The 21,789-nt window shown below is 41.8% G+C and overlaps 2 protein-coding genes across 3 annotated transcripts in view; one reads left to right on the forward strand and one right to left on the reverse strand.

Moving 5' to 3' along the window:
* The window catches only part of aspn (asporin (LRR class 1)), a 79,511-nt gene extending 71,343 nt beyond the window's left edge, over positions 1 to 8,168 (reverse strand). Inside the window, exon 1 of the mRNA XM_068051889.1 lies at positions 8,110 to 8,168. The gene's annotated coding sequence lies outside the window, so the exon portion shown is untranslated. The remainder of the gene's footprint in view (positions 1 to 8,109) is intronic.
* Positions 1 to 21,789, forward strand: part of cenpp (centromere protein P) — a 392,661-nt gene that overhangs the window by 264,087 nt on the left and 106,785 nt on the right. The window contains exon 7 of one of the 2 annotated variants that reach the window (XM_068051891.1): positions 12,911 to 14,115. The exons of the other annotated variant lie outside the window; for it this stretch is intronic. Coding sequence (XP_067907992.1) covers positions 12,911 to 13,048 — 138 coding nt within the window. The 3' untranslated portion in view covers positions 13,049 to 14,115. Of the gene's footprint in view, positions 1 to 12,910; positions 14,116 to 21,789 lie in introns of those variants that run through there. 2 annotated transcript variants of the gene reach the window in all.

Below are 21,789 nucleotides of genomic sequence, written 5' to 3' on the forward strand. Positions count from 1 at the left end.
CATATGTGCATTCTAGCTTGAGCGATCGTATCCAGCGATCAAAAGCCATATGTTTAATTCTTTCGAATTCAGTGCTAGTCTGTGTGGGTTTTTTCCGGGTGTGTCTGAATTTCTGTCTGCCAGCTCATATATGCTTTTAGAATTGCAGTTTTAATTTCTTCATAATCAGAGGAGCTTTCTTCTGATAACAGAGAAAAAGCTTCTCAAGCCTTACCCATGAAGTCGCCTTGTAAGAGGAGAGTTCAACATTGTTTCGGCCATTTTAACCTGGTAGTTATTTCCTCAAACGCGATAAAATATGACTCAGCCTCCTCCTCATTAAATTTTGCCACTAGTCTTGAGTGTCTCAGCACATCAAAGTTTTGCTCTAAATTGGGGTGAAGATTTGAGTGGCTGGCAGCATTTTCATTTTGGGTTTGCAGCCTCTAACTCAACCCTCTGCAGTTGTACTTCCTCCCTTTTCAATTGAAATTATCTTTACTCTATTTCTTTTTGAAGCTGAAACTCTCCTCTTTTTTCTGTTGTGACTGCGTCTCCTCCCTATTCAACCATAACTGTATTTCTTCCCTTTTCATCTGCAACTGGATTCTAGCTAGAATTATTTTTAATCTATGCTGTTTTCATCTGGTTCAGTTGTGAGTTTAGAATAGTTAGCTAAGCTTTCACCAGTTCAGATTTCTGTTTGAAAGTGATTCCCACCACTGTAGTTAAGCTTTTAAAATCTTCAATACTTAATTTGTTTAACTTAGCATGGGATATCTCTCCATGTCTTTAGCATTACTTGTGGCCATCTCTTTTGTCTCTAGCACCGTAGAGGGAACACAGAAGAATACAAGAAAACGTGTTTGCTTATTTTTCCACAATTTTAGCAGTCATTTTCCTCCCGCTTTTCAAATTTCTCATTTGTCTGGCGGTTCAGATCCTGGCTTCAAGCCCCCAATTTGTGATGGCCATGTGGTGAGATGCGAGGCTTCCCACTGTTTAACTCCCTACCTGACTGCAGCAAGTATGTTTTGTTATTAGGGTTTAACCCCTTTGTGGTTTATTTATTAAATAAACAGACAGCGACAGGTTTTCTCATAGGTTTAAAAACAAAAAATCAATTGTTTATTGATCAATACGCCTTATTCCGAAGTTGTCGCAACCGCATCCACTCATGCATTTGCTTGAACACACACACACACACACACACACAAGAGAGAAAGATTGAGAGGAAAAAGGGTGAAGTGATTATAAGTGGGGGCTGGGTTTCGGGGGAGGTTGTTAGTGTCTAATACTTTCTGTTGGATGTTGAATACCTAGTAGTTGAAGGTAATGTGGTGAACAGATGTTGGGGTGTTGATTTGTTAATTGTACTCAGATGTATATATAAAGAGGAGCCAGCCAGCACTGGTTGGAGTGTGTTTGGAGTGGTGTAGTAAGTTCTGTGGCAAGCAATAAACAGTCTGCACCAAAGCATCCAAGTCTCAGTGTCTTCTTCACAAACAGGTTACTCTGATAATAAACCTGTTGAATTCTCTTGGACATCAAGTTCTCGTGGGTTGCAGGCCTGAGATGATTGTAGATTTCTTGGTTGAAAGTTCAGTTGAAGATGGTGGATCACTTCTAGTTCATTGCTGTCTAGTGTAGATGTAGGATTCTACAGCAGGGCAAGTGCCTTCTGGTTTGCTTGAACCAAGCTGCTGGATGTTGCTTTACTTCTCTCTCTTTCTCTTTCTAGGCGGCTTTTTTTTCAAGGTAAAGCTGTGTAATTTCTCACCTCCCGGTAGGGGATGCTCTGGTCTTTTCCCCATGGTGATCTCACAATGGCCCAGGATGTGGCTATTTCACACCTTCTTTATTTCCATTGAAGATGTTCTGTTCTGGAATGTATTAGGATGGGTGTGGGTTGGGTTCAATCGACACCTCATAGCTTTGAAGATTTTCCTTTGTCCCTGTCAGACAGTTTGAATACACAAAGGCCAAGCCTTTTTCTTTGGTGGCCCTTTTGAAGTATTCTTCACTTTTTAAATGAAAGGTTAATTTTTTTTAAAAACAATGTCCATTTTTATAACTCTTCAGATCTTGTTCATGCTATTTGTATCATCACACTTCTTGTGTGCACGACTGTTACTTGTCAACATGTTCCACATTCACTGCTTTCTCATACCAAGTTCCACCACAGAGTACCAGCTCTTCTATTGTACATGCATACCATTTCTTCATTAGGGCACACATTTTACCAGAAGTATACATTTGCAAGTCTTGGTACATTAAAATCTTCTAAGAGCTTCACACACAAAAACACAGGAATGTAACCTAGCTGCATTAAAGAGAAAGTATGAGAAAAACAACACAGTACTAAAAAAGGTGGTGTAGAAAGTAGTGGGGAAGGGGTGTGGATAGCAATCCATAAAGAACCTGTGTCCCTTTAAGAGCTCCAAGACTTATGGAAGTTCCCTTAAATGTATTCAAAATTGAAAATCAGCTCACAACCCACAGTGCAATCCAGAGATTCCAGAATTACGAATACCTAAAAATTGAGATTATTTTTATATCTATGAAGGTGCAAGGGTGCATGCTGTAATTTATACTGGTGTCCTGAAAAGGCTAATACATGATGCAGAGATATCAGGAGTTAACTGGCAGTATCGGCTGGGCCGCCTGTTATACGCCCTATCCAGTTATCCAGAATATCAGGTTGTATGCATAACGGACAGCCAATCTGTTAAGGGTATTTTTCCTACCTCACTGAAGTTGAAAGTTAGCCCCATTATGTCTCCAATTAGAATTAATTTTTCACATAAATGAATTAATTAAAGTTTCAGCAAACTAAATTTGTCAGGTAGGGGTAATCATTTTCCAAATATATGATGGATTTTCCTGAATATCCATGGATTAGTTTTGCAAAAAATATTCTGATAGAGTTGTGCATTCACTTTTTTAATGGTTTCCACTCCCACAAAAATTTCAAGTATGCGTACCTCATTTGAGATTATCCTTCTCCGATGTTAACTCAGTTGATGACACTCTTGCCCTAGTCAGAAGTTACTGAATTCAAACCTCACTCCAGGAATTCAATATGTCATCTTGGCTGATGCTTCAGTACAGGACTGAGAGGGTGCCCACTTTTCCTTGAAAATCCTTGCACCTCTCCCTCCATATAAATTCACTTACCCATATTCATGGCCACCTCCCCAACACCCGTGTTGATCACTAACAAGGCAATCTCCGGCCAGTTCCTTGTATTTTCCACCGCCCATATCCCCCTAACTCAACTTCTTTCTGCATCTACCAAGAAAGGTTGTCCCCCAAGTCACTTACAGTTACCCATTCAAACCCCTACACTGCCTAGCCTTTGGCCCTTCATTTACCATAATGCCTGTGCAGCCATTGATTTGCCTAACCACTTTCTCACCTTCACCGTTGGATACCCTTGTCCCCAACAGAATCTGTACTGTCTCCTATCCCACTCATTCCCATGGCCTCCAACTTTACTTCCTTAAGTCCAAGCGGCATAGACTTGTGCATATCTGCACACAACTAGCTTGGTCATCCATTCCCAGATCTGGTTGGACTACATCAAGTTCGACTGGATCTCACTGTCCTCTGCCAAAACTGCCCCTCCTCTATGATCATCCTGGAGAACAAAGAAACACCCAGATTTTTTTTTTTCCATTACCAGCTATCTTGTTAAAGCCCTGCCCACTTTCTCCACCCTCATCTCCAGTAACAAGTGCAAGGAATCACAGTACAGAAGTAGGCTATTCGGCCCATTGTGTCCGCACCAGCTCTCCAAATGAGCATTTACTCAGTTTCATTACCCTGCCTTCTCCCGTAACCCTGCACATTCTTCCTTTACATATAACAGTCTAATTTCCTTTTTAATGCTTCAATTGAACCTGCCTCCACCACACTCTCAGGCAGTGCATTCAGACCTTAATCATTCTCTGCATGAAGAAGTTTTCCCTCATGTCACTTTTACTTCTCTTACCAAATATTTCAAATCTGTGCCCTCTCGTTCTCAATCCTTTCACAAGTGGGAACAGTTTCTCCCTGTCTACTCTGTCCAAACCCCTCCTGATTTTGAATACCACTATCAAATCACCTCTCAGCCTTCTCTTCTCCAAGCAAAACAGTCCTAACTTCTCCAAACTATCTTCATAACTGAAGTTCCTCATCACTGAAACTATTCTCGTGAACCTTTTCTGTACTCTCTCCGCTGCCCTCACATCTTTCCTAAAGTGCCGCGCCCAGAACTGGACCAAGTACACCGGCTGAGGCCGAACTGGTGTCTTATACAAGTTCAGTATAACTTCCTTGCTTTTGTATTCTATGCCCCTATTAATAAAGCCCAGGATACTCTACTTTATTAACCACTCTTTCAACCTGCCCTGCCACCTTCAATGACTTATGCACATATACACCCAAGTCCCTCTGCTCCTGCACCCCCTTTAGAATTGTACCCTTTATTTTATATTGTCTTTCCATGTTCTTCCTACCAAAATGAATCACTTCACGTTTCTCTGCATTGAACTTCATCTTCCACTTGTGTGCCCATTCCACCAACTTGTCTCTGTCCTTTTAGAGTTCTAGACTATCCTCCCCACCATTCACAATGCTTCCAAGTTTCGTATCATCTGCAAACTTTGAAACTGTGCCCTGACCACCAATGTCTAGGTCATTAATATATATCAGGAAAAGCAAGGGTCCCAACATTGACCCCTGGGAAACTCCACTACAAACCTTCCTCCAGCCCTAAAAACATCTATTAACCACTACTCTTTGTTTCGTGTCACTCAGCCAATTCCATATCTATGTTGCTACTGTCCCTGTTAATCCATGAGCTATAAGTTTGCTCACAAGTCTGTCGTGTGGCACTGTGGGAAGTAATGGACACACCATGTGTCCTGGACAGACATGTCTGCAGTAAGTGTTCCGGCTGCAGAAGCTATCCCCGTAGTTGGCTCACGGATGCACCACAGTGACTCCAGCCGCCGCTTGAGTTCCGAAACCCAGAGCTCCAGCTTCTGCAGCCAGTGACACTTCCTGCAGATGTGTTTGTCCAGGACACAGGGTATGTCCACGACTTAGCACATGCCAAAGGCTGTACATTCCACTCAGTCAAGCTGCCCTGCCATACCTGCACTCCTGCAATACCTTCCTGGTTCTCTTAGACTGCCTGGCAGTAACCCATTCCCTATCTTTCTGCATGCTGCTAACCTGTGGTGTGTCCACCTCCCTAAACATGCTATCCATACCTTAACTTTACAGACTATTTATTACAAGTAGAATAGCTTACCAGTTACTCACCAACCAGCTCCTTCCACTGCACCGAAGCAAGAACCAAATACTGGAGTGGGAAAAAGGTAGAAAAAAGGAGCACCTCCTCCCCCCTTCACCGAACTCGCCACTCACCAAACTCGTATCTCCACACTCAGCTTGCAATCTGAACTCTGAAGCTCATGAGCAGCTTTGTCACTCGCATGCCAACCATCTTTTTATCAACCTCTGCTGTCCATCTCTTGTCCACCAAGTGAAACCTTACCACCCTCCCCCCTGCTCTTCTCAGAGGCATTAGAAAACCCCCATATCTCTCTCTGCTTTCTATCCCACTTCCCTCATGATTTCTCTGAGCTCATTTTTTTCAATGACACAAATTTCCTACTCTCTTGACTTATCCCCACTCAACTGCTGATTATCCAACTTCCAATCTTACCTGGACTCCTGGCTCCATGTCCTCGGCTGGGCTGCAGTCCCTGCAGTGACCAACACTCCCGGTGGCGCTGCTGGGACTAAGAGCTACTGGCCCACTGATTGGCCGGCATCTCAATGAGGCAGGACTTCCTCCCTCAAGTGGGTGGTATTCCCGCCTCGGAACAATTAAAGCCTGGGGACCCGTAAATGCGGGACGGATCCCCTGGCGAGGCGGAAGTGGGTTCGCCACCGACTTTTACGCCGGTGGCCAGCTCCTGTCCACCCAATGTAAAATCCAGTCCAATGTCTTTGCTGACCACCCCCTGTCTTTGCTCACAAACCCCCCTCCCCCCATCATTCACAATCCGTACCCATCTGTATCTCTAATCACTTTCTCAGCTGAACCAAACAGTTAACAATCTCGGTGTCCTATTCAACTACAAACCTCTGACCCATACCCTCTCACAAAGACTTCCTTCCTCCACCTTCGTAATATTACCTATCTTCACTCCTGCTGCACTGAAATTCTTATCCATGCCACCAGATTCTTGAAGGCAGTATTATATAACATGTAGCTGGATGGAATGTTGAATATTTTGCATCAAGTCCCACAATATTTTCTTAGCCTGTGCTGGGAGAAGTTATGTGTTTGAAGTTATTGATTTAACCTCTTATTTTATTTAAGGAACAGTGCAGGGAACTTAATGGTTGAATAATAATGCTCAGAGTTGTTGAGCATGTACAGTAGTGACTTTGTTACTGTAGAATCCCTGATAATCCATCACAAGTTTTGATGCAAAACTAAGCCACCTCTGAAGAACAGTCCATGATTAGTCTTTGAAACTGTGAGCATTTCAACTCTGAAAAATATTTTGGGACTAAAACCAACTGTCGTGTTTATGTAATACAACTGGCAGAAATATTTTTTTAAATTCTTTGATAATTTCATTTTCTCTCAGGAATGCTAGCATGAGTCAATTAATGTTTTTATTTCATTGCTGTTTCAGGGGTAAGGAACAGAATAATCATTACAGTAACACAATTAAAAGTGCAGTTTTTTTTTTGGAAGGAATTTACTTGTAAGGAATTACACACAAAATAGTTGCCTTACATTTTCATGAATTAATAAGAAATCTATGTGAATGATGTTTTGTAATTGGGTTATGAACCTAAATACTGAACAAATCCTTGTTTTTATAATTCAGTTGAGTTTTTATTCATTCATGGGATCTGGGCAAGGCCAGTATTAATTGCCCATCCTCAATTGCCCTTGGGAACATGGCGATGAGCTGCCTTTTTGAACCGCTGCAGTCTGTGTGGTGAAGGTACAGTGCTGTTAGGGAGGATGTCCCAGGATTTTGACCCAGTGACGATGATGGAGTGACAATATATTTCCAAGTCAGGTTTGTTTATTTCTTGGAGCTGGTGATGTTCACATGCGCCTGCTGTCCTGTGTTATTAAAACTTGGGTAAAATCTACAAAGGGATCAGATTGAAGGATTTAATCTCCTCAATCACACCAGCCTGCAACTAGTATTCTCCCATTTCCATGTAATATTCCTAATGAACTGGGTGTAGCTTTCTCCAACTATTCAATTTTCAGACATTGTTTGCCCATGGTACTTGCCATGTCACCGATAACATCAAATAATAAATATCAAAAATTTCCAATGTGTCTTTCTGCAAACATGAGAACATACTTACAAGTGTGTTAGAAGGCTGTAAGGCGTTGAATCACTTGAACTTTGAAACCAGCCCTTGTGTACTTTTTAAATTGAACTTTTTGTTTTGGTGAATTAGTTGAGCATCTACCTGAGGAACTCAGTAGTAAATAGGAACTGGCTAGAAGGATTAACACTCAGCAGCAGCCAAATAAATTGTCCCTTCACTTATTCTTCCAATTTTGCAAGGCTCTTCTGGCAACACAGGGTACCTCAGGCAGCTGATGCAGGTCAGAAACTCAGGCACCCAACTTGCACGACCAATTTGTGGAGAACACGATTTTCCTACAAGTAATTTTAGGGAAAAACTGAGGAAGTACTTTCACCATGTTCACTATGATGTAGAAATTACTTAATGATTCCACACCAATTGTCCCATATTTTGGCCTGACTCCACCCACAGTACAATTCTCACTCTGAGAGGAATTAGGTACAAGGGAGTCCTGGGTCCTGGTCTCTCAAAATCAATTGACAGTTTCTTTTCCAGATAAAAATTTTGGCTACACCCATCACTAGCCTAGGACCGTATTTAATAGATCCGATTACAGATGCCTGACCATGTCAGAGAACTGTCTTCATTACTTAATTTCCCAAGATGTGTTACTATAAAGTTGTGCATAATGACATACAGAAAACATCTGGATCAGGGTTAGCTGCTCATGTATAAGTTCATAATTAAAGCGTTGTTGTGCATAATAACTTGAAATTGTACCTGTCAGAAGGGCTTCAAGAAATACTTGCAAACTTGAAGATCAGCACTTAACTTTTCCATCTTTCTGATTAAAGAAAAATCTTCTTCATTTGCCGTTAGGTACCAGGGACCTGGGTGCCTGCACTGACTCAGTAAGAGGACTGCCTCCATGCAGTTGCCATCTGTGTTTTTGCTAGAGCATGGCATTCAACTCCAAATAAGCCTGACTTCATTTGATGCACCTTCTGTAGCAGCATCCCAGCTCTGCAGCACAAAAAAAAGCCACATTGTCCACATGTCTGCGCTGTGCCATTGTCATCATTTTTCTACTCCAATATCTCCCCCTTTTACAGCCAGCTGCAATTTTTAAAGAGATGCTACACCACTGAAATTGCAATTTTTAAAGAGATGCTACATCACTGAAATTGTAATTCCCAGCCAAGATTGCAACAGTTCTGTCTGGGCCAGCTTTTTCCTGTGTCAGTGGCCTATTCAAATTAGTAGGTGTGATTCTTATCGCAAAATTCAATATTACCCATCGCTGAACTATTGAAACAGGTGTGCCTGCACCATGGCCCAGCAGAACTTCACTTTTGCCTGTCCAGGAAAACTGATTCCATGATACAGCAATATGTAATATATCACATCCTATCACATTAACTTGTAGGAATTTAAATATCTTTAATTTTTAGTTTGCTTTGATTGATTCAGTAAATTGTATAACCCGAAGCACCACACTTACAAGAGACCTGCTACTAATGGAAGGTTTCCTGGATGTTGCATACTTTGGGAATTCGCGCAGGAACAGAATTTCTGCATGGGCATGTGCCAGTCAGAATGAGAAGCTCTGTGGTGAGAGAAGTAAGGGGTGAAACCAATGCTAATGAGCAAGAAAATGAAGGGGAAATAGGTGGCAATGAAGGGAAAGGGGCAAGTGAAGGAGAGAAGGAAATGGATGATGAGTGAGAGTGAAGGGCACAATGGAAGGGGAGAGGGAAGGTAGGACTTGGCTTTGAGCTGGGTGAAGGAGGAGAATGCAGCAGCAGCTGGGAGCAACTAGCGGAGGAGAATACCAGTATTAATTGAAGGGATGCAAGTCTACTATCGTGAACTGAGGGAGTCCCATCATTCAGATGATAAGTTAAGCAGAGGCTCGATCTGTCCATCTGTCCTCTCAGATTACCGCAACAATCACATGAAAGATAGTGGAAATCTTGAACCCTGTTCACCAAAAGGTGTGGCTGCTGGGTCAAATGAAATTTTATAGACCAAGACTGAAAGTGGTAGAATTTTTTTACATAAGAGTTCAAAGGGAGATGCAGCAAAGGAAAATACAGGAATTTGAAATACGCATCAGCCATGACCTAACTGAATGGCTGGTGGACAAGCCCAAGGGACTGAATGGAGAGTGACTGTTGAGGTAAATTTTGGGGAAGTGTTGCTCTATTAAAAATCCAAATGGTTTTCCTTCTTTATATTTTAAATATATATCAGATGCAAAGAATAAAACATAGAAACATAGAAAATAGGAGCTGGAGTAGACCATTCGGGCCTGTTCCGCCATTCAAAAAAGATCATGGATGATCGTCTAATTCAGTACCCTGTTCCTGCTTTCTCCCCATATCCCTTGATCCCTTTGACATTAAGAAATATATCTATCTCCTTCTTGAATATATATCATGACTTGGCCTCCACTGCCTTCTGCAGTAGAGAATTCCATAGGTTCACCACCCTCTGAATGAAGATATTTCTCCTCATCTCGATTCTAAATGGCATAACCCATATCCTGAGACTGTGACCCCTGGTTCTGGACTCCCCAGCCATTGGGAACATCCTCACTGCATCTTGCCTGTCTAGTCCTGTTAGAAGTTTATAGGTTTTTATGAGATCCCCTCTCATTCTTCTAAACTCTAGTTGAATATAGGCCTAGTCAACCCAATCTCTCCTCATACACCAATCCTGCTATCCCAGGAATCAGCCTAGTAAATCTTCTTTGCACTTCCTCCATGGCAAGAACATCCTTCCTCAGATAAGGAGACCAAAACTGCACACAATACTCCAGATGTGGTCCCACCAAAGCCCTGTATAACTGCAGTAAGTTATCCTTGCTCCTGTACTCAAATCCTCTTGCAATGAAGGCCAACATACCATTCGCCTTCCTAACTGCTTGCTGCACCTGAATGCTTGCTTTCAGCGACTGGTGTACAAGGACACCCAAGTCTCGTTGCACCTCCCCCTTTCCCAATCTATCACCATTCAGATAATCTGCTTTCTATTTTTACAACCAAAGTGGATAACCTCACATCCACGTTATACTGCATCTGCCGTGCATTTGCCCACCCACCCAACTTGTCCAAATCACATTAGAGCCTCTTTGCATCCTCCTCACAGTTCACATTCCCCCCAGCATTGTGTCATCTGCAAACGTGGAAATGTTACATTTAGTTTCCTCGCCCAAGTCATTAATATATATTGTGAACAGCTGGGGCCCAAGCACTGATCCCTGTGGTACCCCAATAGTCACTGCCTGCCACCCAGAAAAAGACCCATTTATTCCTACTCTCTGTTTCCTGTCAACCAATTCTCAATCCATGCCAGTATATTACTCCCAATCCCATGTGCTTTAATTTTGCACACTAACCTCTTATCAAAAGCCTGCTGAAAATCCAAATACAGCACATCCACTGGTTCTCCCTTTCTATTCTACTAGTTACATCCTCAAAAAACTCCAGTAGATTTGTTAAGCATGATTTCCCTTTCGTAAACCCATGCTGACTTTGTCCAATCCCGTTTATGCTTTCCAGGTGTTCTGCTATCACATCCTTTATAATAGACTTGAGCATTTTCCCCACTACTGATATAAGGCCGACTGGTCTGTAATTCCTTGTTTTTTACCTCTCCCTCCTTTTTTAAATAGTGGGGTTACATTTGCCACCCTCCAATCGATAGGAACTGCTCCAGAGTCTATAGAATTATGGAAGATGACTACCAATAGTAGCATCTACTATTTCCAGGGCCACTTCCTTTAGTACTCTGGGATGTAGATTATCAGGCCCTGGGGATTTGTCAGCCTTTAACCCCATTAACTTCCCTAGCACTTTTTTTTATACTAACACTGATTTCCTTCAGTTCCTTCCTCTCATTAGACCCTTGGTTCCATAACATTTCTGGGAGGTTATTTGTTCCTCCTTTGTGAAGACAGAACCAAAGTATGTGCTTAATTGTTCTTCCGAAGAAGGGTCACTGACCCGAAACGTTAACTCTGCTTCTCTTTCCACAGATGCTGCCAGACCTGCTGAGTGATTCCAGCATTTCTTGTTTTTGTTTCTCGCCCTTGTTTTCTCTGCCTTCCACTTTTGCTTCTTACCTTTCTGTCTTTCATTTCTGTCCTTGTTTCCCCCTCCTCTGTCTCCCTGCCCAGATTCCCATCCCCCTGCCATTCTAATTTAAACCCTCCCCGACAGCACAAGCAAACACCCTCCGGAGGAAATTGGTCCTGGTCCTGCCCAGATGCAACCTGTCCAGCTTGTACTGGCCCCACCTTCCTCAGAACCGGCCCCAATGTCCCAGGAATCTAAATCCCTCCCCCCGCCCCCCCACTACACCATTTCTCCAGCCACGTATTCATCTGATATATCCTGCTATTTCTGCTCTTGCTAGCACATGAAATTACTACCTTTGAGGTTCTACTTTTTAATTTACGTCCGAACTCCCTATATTCAGCTTGTAGGATCTCATCCCTTTTTTTAACCTATGTCGTTGGTATCAATATGTACCACAACAACTGGCTGCTCGCCCTCACCCCTCAGAATGCCCTGCAGCCACTCAGAGACATTCTTGACCCTAGCACCAGGGAGGCAACATACCATCCTGGAGTCTCTTTTGCGGCTGCAGAAATGCCTGTCTGTTCCCCTTACAATTGAATCCTCTATCATTAGCCCTGCCACTCTTCTTCCTTCCCTCCTGTGCAGCAGAGCCACCTATGGTGGTGCTTAAAATTAACCAAAATACTTAATCTTTAATGTAAAAATTCAACATTTTGCAGAAGAACATGGAGGATCATAGTGAGCTTAAAAGCAATCAAGGAATCTTGCTGATATCAGTAGCTGTTAACATTGTTCAGGTTGTTACAGCACACACATCAGATCCTCTGGAAGACAGTGTAGTAGTCACAAAGGAACAAGCAAGATTTTGCTCTCTTGAGGAATTTTAGGACATGGTAAACATAATTCAGCTCAGGGGGACCCCACTTACACTACTCTTATAGATTTTCATAATTCTTTCAACCATGTGTCTCATGCAGCTTTCATGAAAAAGCTCAAGTTATGAGTGTACGAGGACAAATCTTGGATAGTAAGTGGAATTTGTATTTCAAATCCAAAATGTGTATAATGGCAGAGAAGAGACTCATTGAACCCAATCCCACACCAAAGAGAAATGAAACAGGGATGTCCAAAGTGTTATGAACACTGGATTATGTTTTAAAAACTGAGATTTTTAATGCAATATAAAATGGAGTCAGAGGAGATATGTGACCTTACACCAAGTTTGCCCGGAAACAAGCCATGCAAACAAGGAACCCAGATCAAAGACCCTTTTGAGAGTCTAAGTTGTAACACAGGGCAGACAATGGGTTTCGCTCGCCCAGGCGCTCAGATTGTAAACAGGGAGCCAGGGACTTTCAAATGCAAATTCGAGTTGCAATTGCTAACACCCGGAAACAAAGCACGCCCCAGGTGGTTTTGAGATGGCCAGACCTATGGACCTAGACTATTGTAAAAGGCAAATGACTATTGAGTTTTGTTCTGAATAAATTCAACAGGCTTTCCTAAGTCTGAGAGGCTGTGAGGAAGAAAGGAAGACACAAAGAAATCAGCAGGAGCTGGACAGCCTCAGAAGAATGCAAGAGACAACAACTGCTCTCAAAACACTGATACAGCGAAAGGTTGCTATGCTTTGAACCCAGTTCGAAGATTCATGGTGTGCAGAGGAGAAAAGACCAACATGGTCACCAGAGATTGTCTTATTAACAGAAGACCAGTTGAGTGTGCTCGGAAGAAGTGAGCAAAGAGGACATTGTTTTTTGTTAAGGACTGGCAGATCCAACACATTGCAACTGGGAGAAGTTTGGAACTTTCAACTGCAAAGCAACCGACTCGATGGGAACGTATAACTGTGGTGTGGAGTTTTCAAGTGTTTTAATAAGTTAATGGGAAACACTGTTTTCTGTAATTTAGTGTATTAGCTACCTACTAAGCACTGTTTAGTTAATGTTGATCTTTAGTTTAGTTATAGTAAAAGTCTTAAAATGTGAAATTTTGTCATGCAATCCTTTAATCAGTCTGGGGAGTTCATATCTCTTCTTTGAAGTTAACAGTGTCAACCAAGGTCGTAACAAATGTTATTTCTGAAAATATTGCAGAACTCCTTTTAGCAAATGATGTGTTGCTGGTACTCTCACCAGTAATCTAGTGCCCTCTTCACCAGCTTGAACAATGGGCTAACTGTTAAACTTCCAACCCCTCATCAAGATTGACTTTTAGGAATTCACTATCAATAGCCTCCATACCAGCCATCCTGCCATTAACAAACCTTGCATCTCAGAGTTCCCTTCCTTCCATCAAACTGGCTTATTAAGGCCTACTGTCTGCACAACACATTCTGCCAACTTACCCAGTCTCCATGCAAATTGCTTGTTGAATCAGATACTAGCTCAGTACTATGCTGTCTCAAGGATAGATATTGGACAACACCAAATTTGTTCATCATTGGTACTAGACCCGAGGAATCTTTTATCTATGATTAACAGGAAACTTTAGCCATTAGAAACACATTTGGAATAGCTTTTGGTAAGTTACATACCTTTGTGGATGAATGCCGTCCACTCATCTCCCTGATAGCCCTTATCTTCATAATATAGGTATTCATAATCTACTTTTGTAACAGCTAATTGCTCCAAGGAGGTTTCAAGATTCACTTGAAAGAACTTCTTGCTTTTGCCTAATTATTCTTCTCACAGTTATCATAACAGGATGCTGCTTACCGTGTTTTGTTTAGGTAACTGCAAAAGGAAGAATTGTTAGGCGAAAGCAGAGCGTCTTTACAACATTGTCTGAAGCCCGCTGCTGCCCCAGTATGAATTATCCAACTGACCTGATTATGGTGGTTGAACATAATGACTGCATCATCTCTAGGTTATAATTTTACTTGTTTTTCTGCCTTAGCACTACAAATAAAGAATCTTTAAAACAATATGATTATCGTGTCTGCTCTGCTTGATCTGATTTAATGTTAGACTCGGGTATTTTATACATTTATTGTCATTGTTGCATGATTTTGTTTTTGATACAGTTGGAAAGCTTTCAGTTGTTTGAAACAGAATCAAAGTTTGCATAACTCATTAAAGTTTTCCCCAACAAGGTTGTGCTTAATTACAAATAAAATAACACGTTTATAGAATGAAACCATTGTTAGGGATTTATGTAAAATACTTCAAGTTATATATGGGATTTATTTTATAATTACTACACCATATGTTAGCAGTAATGCAATAAATTAAAAGATGCATTTTGTTTTATCTATGAATATATTTTAGGGTATAATTTGCATATAATTGCTTCAGGGAATGCGCATATCTATTAATTTTATGGTGTTATTTAAAGGACATGAGGATTTTTGCATCTTTTTGTAAATTATAAGATAAATCCTGTGCTCCTGGCCCAGAGCTTTGTTCATTCAAGAGTTCGTATCAGAAGGTTGTACAGGTTGTTACGACCTCAGTTGAGACCTCACTGTCTCACTGTCTTCAGTATTAACCATTTACATCCTTAGACTACATCTCCGCCCAAGTCTTTATCCAACAATTTTCCAAACATATATACATTCATGACTTCTCTACTACTCTTTCTCTCCCCAAGTCTCTGACTTTACAGATTCAACCTCATCGGAGGTTTGACAACTCTCCCCGATCTGGGTGTCATCTGTCTGGGACAATCAGTAGTCTTGGTAGGAAGTCTAGGTTGCTGACTTGGTTTTTCGTTTCTATGGATTGTAGTATTTCATTCAGTTTGGGTTTGTTCGTCTTCTGGGTCTTGCAGATGGATTACTGGCTGTTGCTTTTGCAGAATAGGAATGATATTCCTCCGATTCCTTTGTATGTTCCCTTTGTTCGTTCATATAACATATGATCACAGATAATCTCTTGTTTATGGATTACTGTATCTTCTCGTTCTAGGTTATGTATCCAGACTTTCTGACCATTGTTTAATTTGGATAAGCTTCTCACTCAAAATCTCCTATTGTAATTCCTGGTTTGTTTCCGTCTGTAGGAGTTTTCTCTTTCTCAAACTTTCTCTTAGTGTTGAGTCTTCACCTTTATTTGCTTGACTTTGGCTACCTTTTTAATCAACTGCAGTTCCAAGCATGCATTTCTGCTCAGTAAAGAAAATTCTTGGTTGTGTAGGTCATATAAGGTTGTCTTCCTCTATGCTGAAGTGTTGCTTGGAGTTTGCCTTTTACTCGCAGTTACGTCCTGCCTGGACCATCAACTGTATATCTGTTGGTTGTGGGTAATGTCTCTCCAAGGCTCTTGGTCAGACAATACCGTGACACTAGCCCTTTTGTCAAACTTAAAATTTGTGAGGTGTCCATTCACATAGATATCTGCTGTCCAGAAATATTGGTTTGGATTACTGATTTCTCCCAAGAACTCCCCTGGTTCTTTCTCATGTGGGTACAGCTGTACTTGATTTGCTGCCCTTTGCTTGAAGGTCTTCTGCTTTGTATCATTAAGCGAAGAAACCTTGCTATGACACATCATCCGAAAGTGTCCAGTTTGTCCACACTTAAAACACTCAGCTTTACTTGCTGGGCCGTGCTCTCGTCTGTGGGTCTTCTTGGCTCCACAATGTTAGCAAGGTTTTCCTATGTCATGCACCTTCTCGCCTATGTTTTTTCTGTTCCTCAAATTGTTTCCTTGGTTTTGGCTTAACCAGTTGGATGGGCATTGAACTCCTTCTCATCCACTGCTTGTCTTCAGCTCATAGGATGTCCCTATTCTGTTTGCGAACTTCCGCCTGTCTTACCATTTGAATGACCTTCTCCTTAGATTGTAACAAGTCTGATAAGGATTCATCTGCTATCTTGACGAATATCCTGTCTCTGATTAGTTCTGCCTTTAAATCGCCGTATTTACAACCGTCTGCCAATCTATACAGGTCATTAATGTAGGAGTCTACAGATTCGCCAATCATTTGCACCTGCTTATTAAATTTGGCTCTTTCCAAGATTGTATTGATACGGAGATTCAAATATTTATCAAAGGCTTGGAGTACCTCTTCAAATTTATCGGTAGCCCCATTGATCCCTTGTTGGACTATTACGTCATCCGAAATCGCATCTGCTGAATATAGGAAGGTATTCACTTGTTCCACTTCAGATTTTGTATGGAATTGCGAAGTTATTCTAAACCTTAGGAACTTTTTTCTCCATAATACCCAATTTTGAATCTGATTGGGTTGGGTCCCTCTTCATTTTGGAAACTCTTCGGCATTCCCAATGTTGGATCTATATTGCTTTATTTAATAGACTTTTTTTTAAGAGTGTTCCCCTTTAAGAAACTTTTTTCGGGCCAACTTGCTTTAATAGAGTGTCGCAGATGTTTTTGAATGTTCCCTGCTGTTTTAATAGGCTTCTTTAGGGTTTTCCCCTTTCTTTGAGAACTTCAATTTGTTTGTTTTTTTCAGGATTGGTTGCCTTAATGGAATGTCCCAGCTGTTCTCTGGGCTTATTGACACTTTTCGGCAGTTTGTGCACTTTTCGGGTGTTTCCTGCTATTTGTCCTCGTGTTTAGCCCAAGTGAAGGATTTCCCCAATTTTTTTTTCTCTCTTCGAGTATGATGCCGTAAGAAAGTTACTTTCAGCTTTTCAAAGGGCTTTTAACTCACCCGATTGCTGGATTCTATTTGCTTCTGCTCTGTGGTGCGGCCTGTATTTCAGTGCTCTTCGGGGGCGTGGGTTTGGATCCCACCACTGCTACAAGTTGGGTTTGTATTAGTAGCATTGTAGGGCATTCTAGAGAAAGTCTTAGATTCCGGTAAAGGTTAACTAGCTACTCTTTATTATTTACAGTTACTGTATACACTGTCTGCAAGCCACCTAAGCCAGCATGCTTCATGCTGCTACACCTTCCTCAGCCTATCTCATGTGACCGTTACATCATTGCTTGTACAGTGGGAGGGGTCTCTCTCAATGATTTGGTATTAACCCTTTACATCCTTATACTACAACCTGCCCAGGCCAATTCAAGTATTTCACGTTTGAAGACTTTTACGATAACAACTAAACTAAAAAACTAAACGGTGCTTAGTAGGTAGCAAATACACTAAATTACAGAGAAAAGGTATTTCCCATATCTTATTAACACACTCGAAAACCCCACACCATATTGATACTTTACACAGTGTTTGCATCGACTCGGTATCTTTGCAGTTAAAAGACCCAAACTCCTCCCAGTTGCAATGGGTTGGATCTTCCAAAGTCCTTAACAAAACTAATGTCCTCTTCGCTCACTTCTTCCGAGCACACTCGACTGGTCTTCTGTTAATAAGGCAATCACTGGTGCCCCTATTGGTTTTTTCTCTTCTCGGACCTTCGAACCGGTCTCAAATCTGAGCAGCCTATCAATGTTCTGAGAGCAGTTGTTTTCTCTCTCTCTGTTCTGAAGCTGCCACTGTTGGTCTTCGTGTCTTCCTTTCTTTCTTAATGGCTTGTCAGAAATAGGAAAGTTTGTTTTTTATCCAGAATCAGAAGTCAAAAGTCGTTTGTCCTTTTACAATGTTCAGAGTCCATAAGTCTGGCTATATCGCAACCACCTGGGCTTTCCGTTGTTTCCAGGTGTTAGCAATTGTAACTTGAATTTGCATTTTTAAAGTCATTGGCTCCCTGTTTACCACCTGAGAGTCTAGCCGAGTGAAACCCATTGTCCTTCAGGTGTTAAAACCCTTGCACTCTACTTTCAAAAGGGTTTTTGATGTGGGTTCCTTATGTTCATGGTAACCAAGACCCCTGGCTTGTTTCTGGCCAGACTTGGTGTGAGGTCACATTTCTCCCCAAATCCTTTTTAAACTGCATTAAAGATCACGGTTTTTAAAAGATGATCATGCGACAAAGTCCAGCGTTCATGATAAGGTACATTCCTTGATTTTCCATCCATTAATGGGGAATTTTACACTTCCTATCCCAGGGACACTGACATCGATTGTAACATTAGGTTTTGTGCCTTTTTTTTCCAGTTTTTTTTCCCTCCTCCTAAGGTGCTGACTCATGCTCAGGTACAGTTCCATAGAAACTAACAGTCGTAGAATTATAGAATGATGCAACACAGAAGGAGCCCATTCGACCCTTTGCGCCTCTTTGATCCCACTCCCCTGTTCATTCTGCCACAGCCCTGCAAATTTTCCCTCTTCATGTATTTATCCATTTCCCCTTTGAAAGCTTTATGGAATCTGCTTCCACTGCCCTTTGTCAGTGTAGTCCAGATTACCATAACTCGTTGCATAGCAAAAAGAAAATTCCTCATGTGCACCTTTGTTTCTTTTGCCAATTACCTTGAATTTTTTTAAATAAAACAGTCTGATTGCTCTGCTCCAAACACGTTCTAAGTCAGCTGCTAGATGCTGGCCAAGGCCACTCGGAGAGGCAGTGGCGTAGTGGTAATGACGCTGGACTAGTAATCCAGAAGCCCAGGCTAGCGCTCTGGGGACATGGGTTTGAATCCCACCACGGCAGATGGTGAAACTTGAATTCAATTAATAAATCTGGAATTGAAAAGCTGGTCTAATGGTGGCCATGAAACCATTGTCGATTGTTGTAAAAACCCAGCTGGTTCACTAATGTGATCTCGGGATCATGGGAAGCATCACAGGCAGGGTTGCTCCTGTCCTTGCCTCATATCTTGTACATAAGCATTTTCCAGGAACATCCACTGGATCAAGAATGGAAACCCTGCCTTATTTCCTACCCTCGCTGAGAACACCTACACAGTCCAAGAATTTAGCAGAGAACCTTTCCAGTTTTTATGGTCCAGCATCATAATGGGTGGTCTCCTTATCCACTGAACCATTTGGGAAGCTTCCTGGATATTGATTTTAACATTTTTGAAATATTTAGTCCTGTAATTTTCAAACAATGTTAAACATGTTAACTTAATAAGGAATGAATAGTTTCCAACATTTTCGCTATTAAAGATTATTTTCTTTTTCTTAAACGTGTTCTTATTTCTTTACCCAGTATATTATGACACCACAAACCCAATCACCACTACTTTACACAGTTCAGTTGTCTGAACATGAATGATAACTTTAATATTATCACTTCCTGTTCACATTTCCCAGATGTTGTATAACACAGATTGTAGCTAAATAAGCCCTCCCATCCCATTTTCCATTGACGAGGAACAAAGATGTACCACAATTGTTGGTGAAAAGTTAGATGGTTATTTCTTTCTCAAGTAGTGCCAAAAATAGTCAATGCTGAGAGGTTCAATATCCTCATATCTTCCTTCAACAAAAAAAGCAATTTACAAGCAGAGCAAGTTTAACAACAGTACAATAAATGTAAGCATGCAGTCGACTTGGTGGATGATGAGCCTAGGGAAGGGAGTGTAGATAGTCTCAGTCATCTCATTATCAAAAAGGAGGAGGTGTTGGATGTCTTGCAAAGCATTAAGGTAGATAAGTCCCCAGGGCCTGATGGGATCTACCCCAGAATACTGAGGGAGGCAAGGGAAGAAATTGCTGGGGCCTTGACAGAAATCTTTGCATCCTCATTGGCTACAGGTAAGATCCCAGAGGACTGGAGAATAGCCAATGTTGTTCCTTTGTTTAAGAAGGGTAGCAAGGATAATCCAGGAAATTATAGGCCGGTGAGCCTTACGTCAGTGGTAGGGAAATTATTAGAGAGGATTCTTCGGGACAGGATTTACTCCCATTTGGAAACAAACGAACTTATTAGTGAGAGGCAGCATGGTTTTGTGAAGGGGAGGTTGTGTCTCACTGATTTTATTGAGTTTTTTGAGGAAGTGACAAAGATGATTGATGAAGGAAGGGCAGTGGATGTTCTATATGGACTTCAGTAAAGCCTTTGACAAGGTCCCTCATGGCAGACTGGTACAAAAGGTGAAGTCACACGGGATCAGAGGTGAGCTGGCAAGATGGATACAGAACTGGCTCAGTCATAGAAGACAGAGGGTAGCAGTGGAAGGGTGCTTTTCTGAATGGAGGGATGTGACTAGTGGTGTTCCGCAGGGATCAGTGCTGGGACCTTTGCTCTTTGTAGTATATATAAATGATTTGGAGGAAAATATAGCTGGTCTGATTAGTAATTTTGCGGACGACAAAGGTTGGTGGAGTTGCGGATAGTGTTGAGGATTGTCAGAGGATACAGCAGGATATAGATCAGTTGGAGACTTGGGCAGAGAAATGGCAGATGGAGTTTAATCCGCACAAATGTGAGGTAATGCATTTTGGAAGGTCTAATGCAGGTGGGAAGTATACAGTAAATGGCAGAACCCTTAGGTGTATTGACAGGCAGAGAGATCCGGGCGTACAGGTCCACAGGTCACTGAAAGTGGCAACGCAGGTGGATAAGGTAGTCAAGAAGGCATACGGCATGCTTGCCTTCATCGGTCGGGACATAGGATATAAAGATTGGCAAGTCATGTTGCAGCTGTACAGAACTTTAGTTGGGCCACACTTAGAATATTGCGTGCAATTCTGGTCGCCACACTACCAGAAGGACGTGGAGGCTTTGGAGAGGGTACAGAAGAGGTTTACCAGGATGTTGCCTGGTCTGGAGGGCATTAGCTATGAGGAGAGGTTGGATAAACTTGGATTGTTTTCACTGGAACGACGGAGGTGGAGGAGTGACATGATAGAGGTTTACAAAGTTATGAGCGGCATGGACAGAGTGGATAGTCAGAAGCTTTTTCCCAGGGTGGAAGAGTCAGTTACTAGGGGACATAGGTTTAAGGTGAGAGGGGCAAAGTTTAGAGGGGATGTGCGAGGCAAGTTCTTTACACAGAGGGTGGTGAGTGCCTGGAACTTGCTGCCGGGGCAGGTGGTGGAAGCAGGTACAATAGCGACGTTTAAGAGGCATCTTGACAAATACATGAATAGGATGGGAATAGAGGGATACGGTCCCTGGAAGTGCAGAAGGTTTTAGTTTAGGCAGGCATCAAGATCGGCGCAGGCTTGGAGGGCCAAATGGCCTGTTCCTGTGCTGTACTGTTCTTTGTTCTTGACATTGTATTGATCTTAGAAGCACAAAATGTCTCCTTTTACACCTTTTATACCCTTCTTCCTTTAGCAGAGTTGAATCTACTTCCCTTCCCTCGATTGGTTTCCTTTACCACCTGACCTCACATGATGCTTCCCCTTCAGTAATTTTCCATTGTTTCCAAACTGGATCTAAAGTTCACATTTATCCTGCATGCAGACTTTCCCTTATCTGTCTGTTTTCTGTGTGAAAATTACGTAGCTGCATCTCAGCCTAGTTGTTTTTCAAACAGTTAAATTCAGGGGGTCTTCTGGAAGACTTTCAAGGTCCAGCCACCATTATTCAACACAGCATAATCCAATCTCACACATTATTTTGCAGTATGATTTATATTCTATATGCTAAGCTAATTTTTACTTTCCCATC

Source organism: Heterodontus francisci, chromosome 19 (assembly GCF_036365525.1).
Source record: "Heterodontus francisci isolate sHetFra1 chromosome 19, sHetFra1.hap1, whole genome shotgun sequence".
Taxonomy (NCBI): Eukaryota; Metazoa; Chordata; class Chondrichthyes; order Heterodontiformes; family Heterodontidae; genus Heterodontus; species Heterodontus francisci.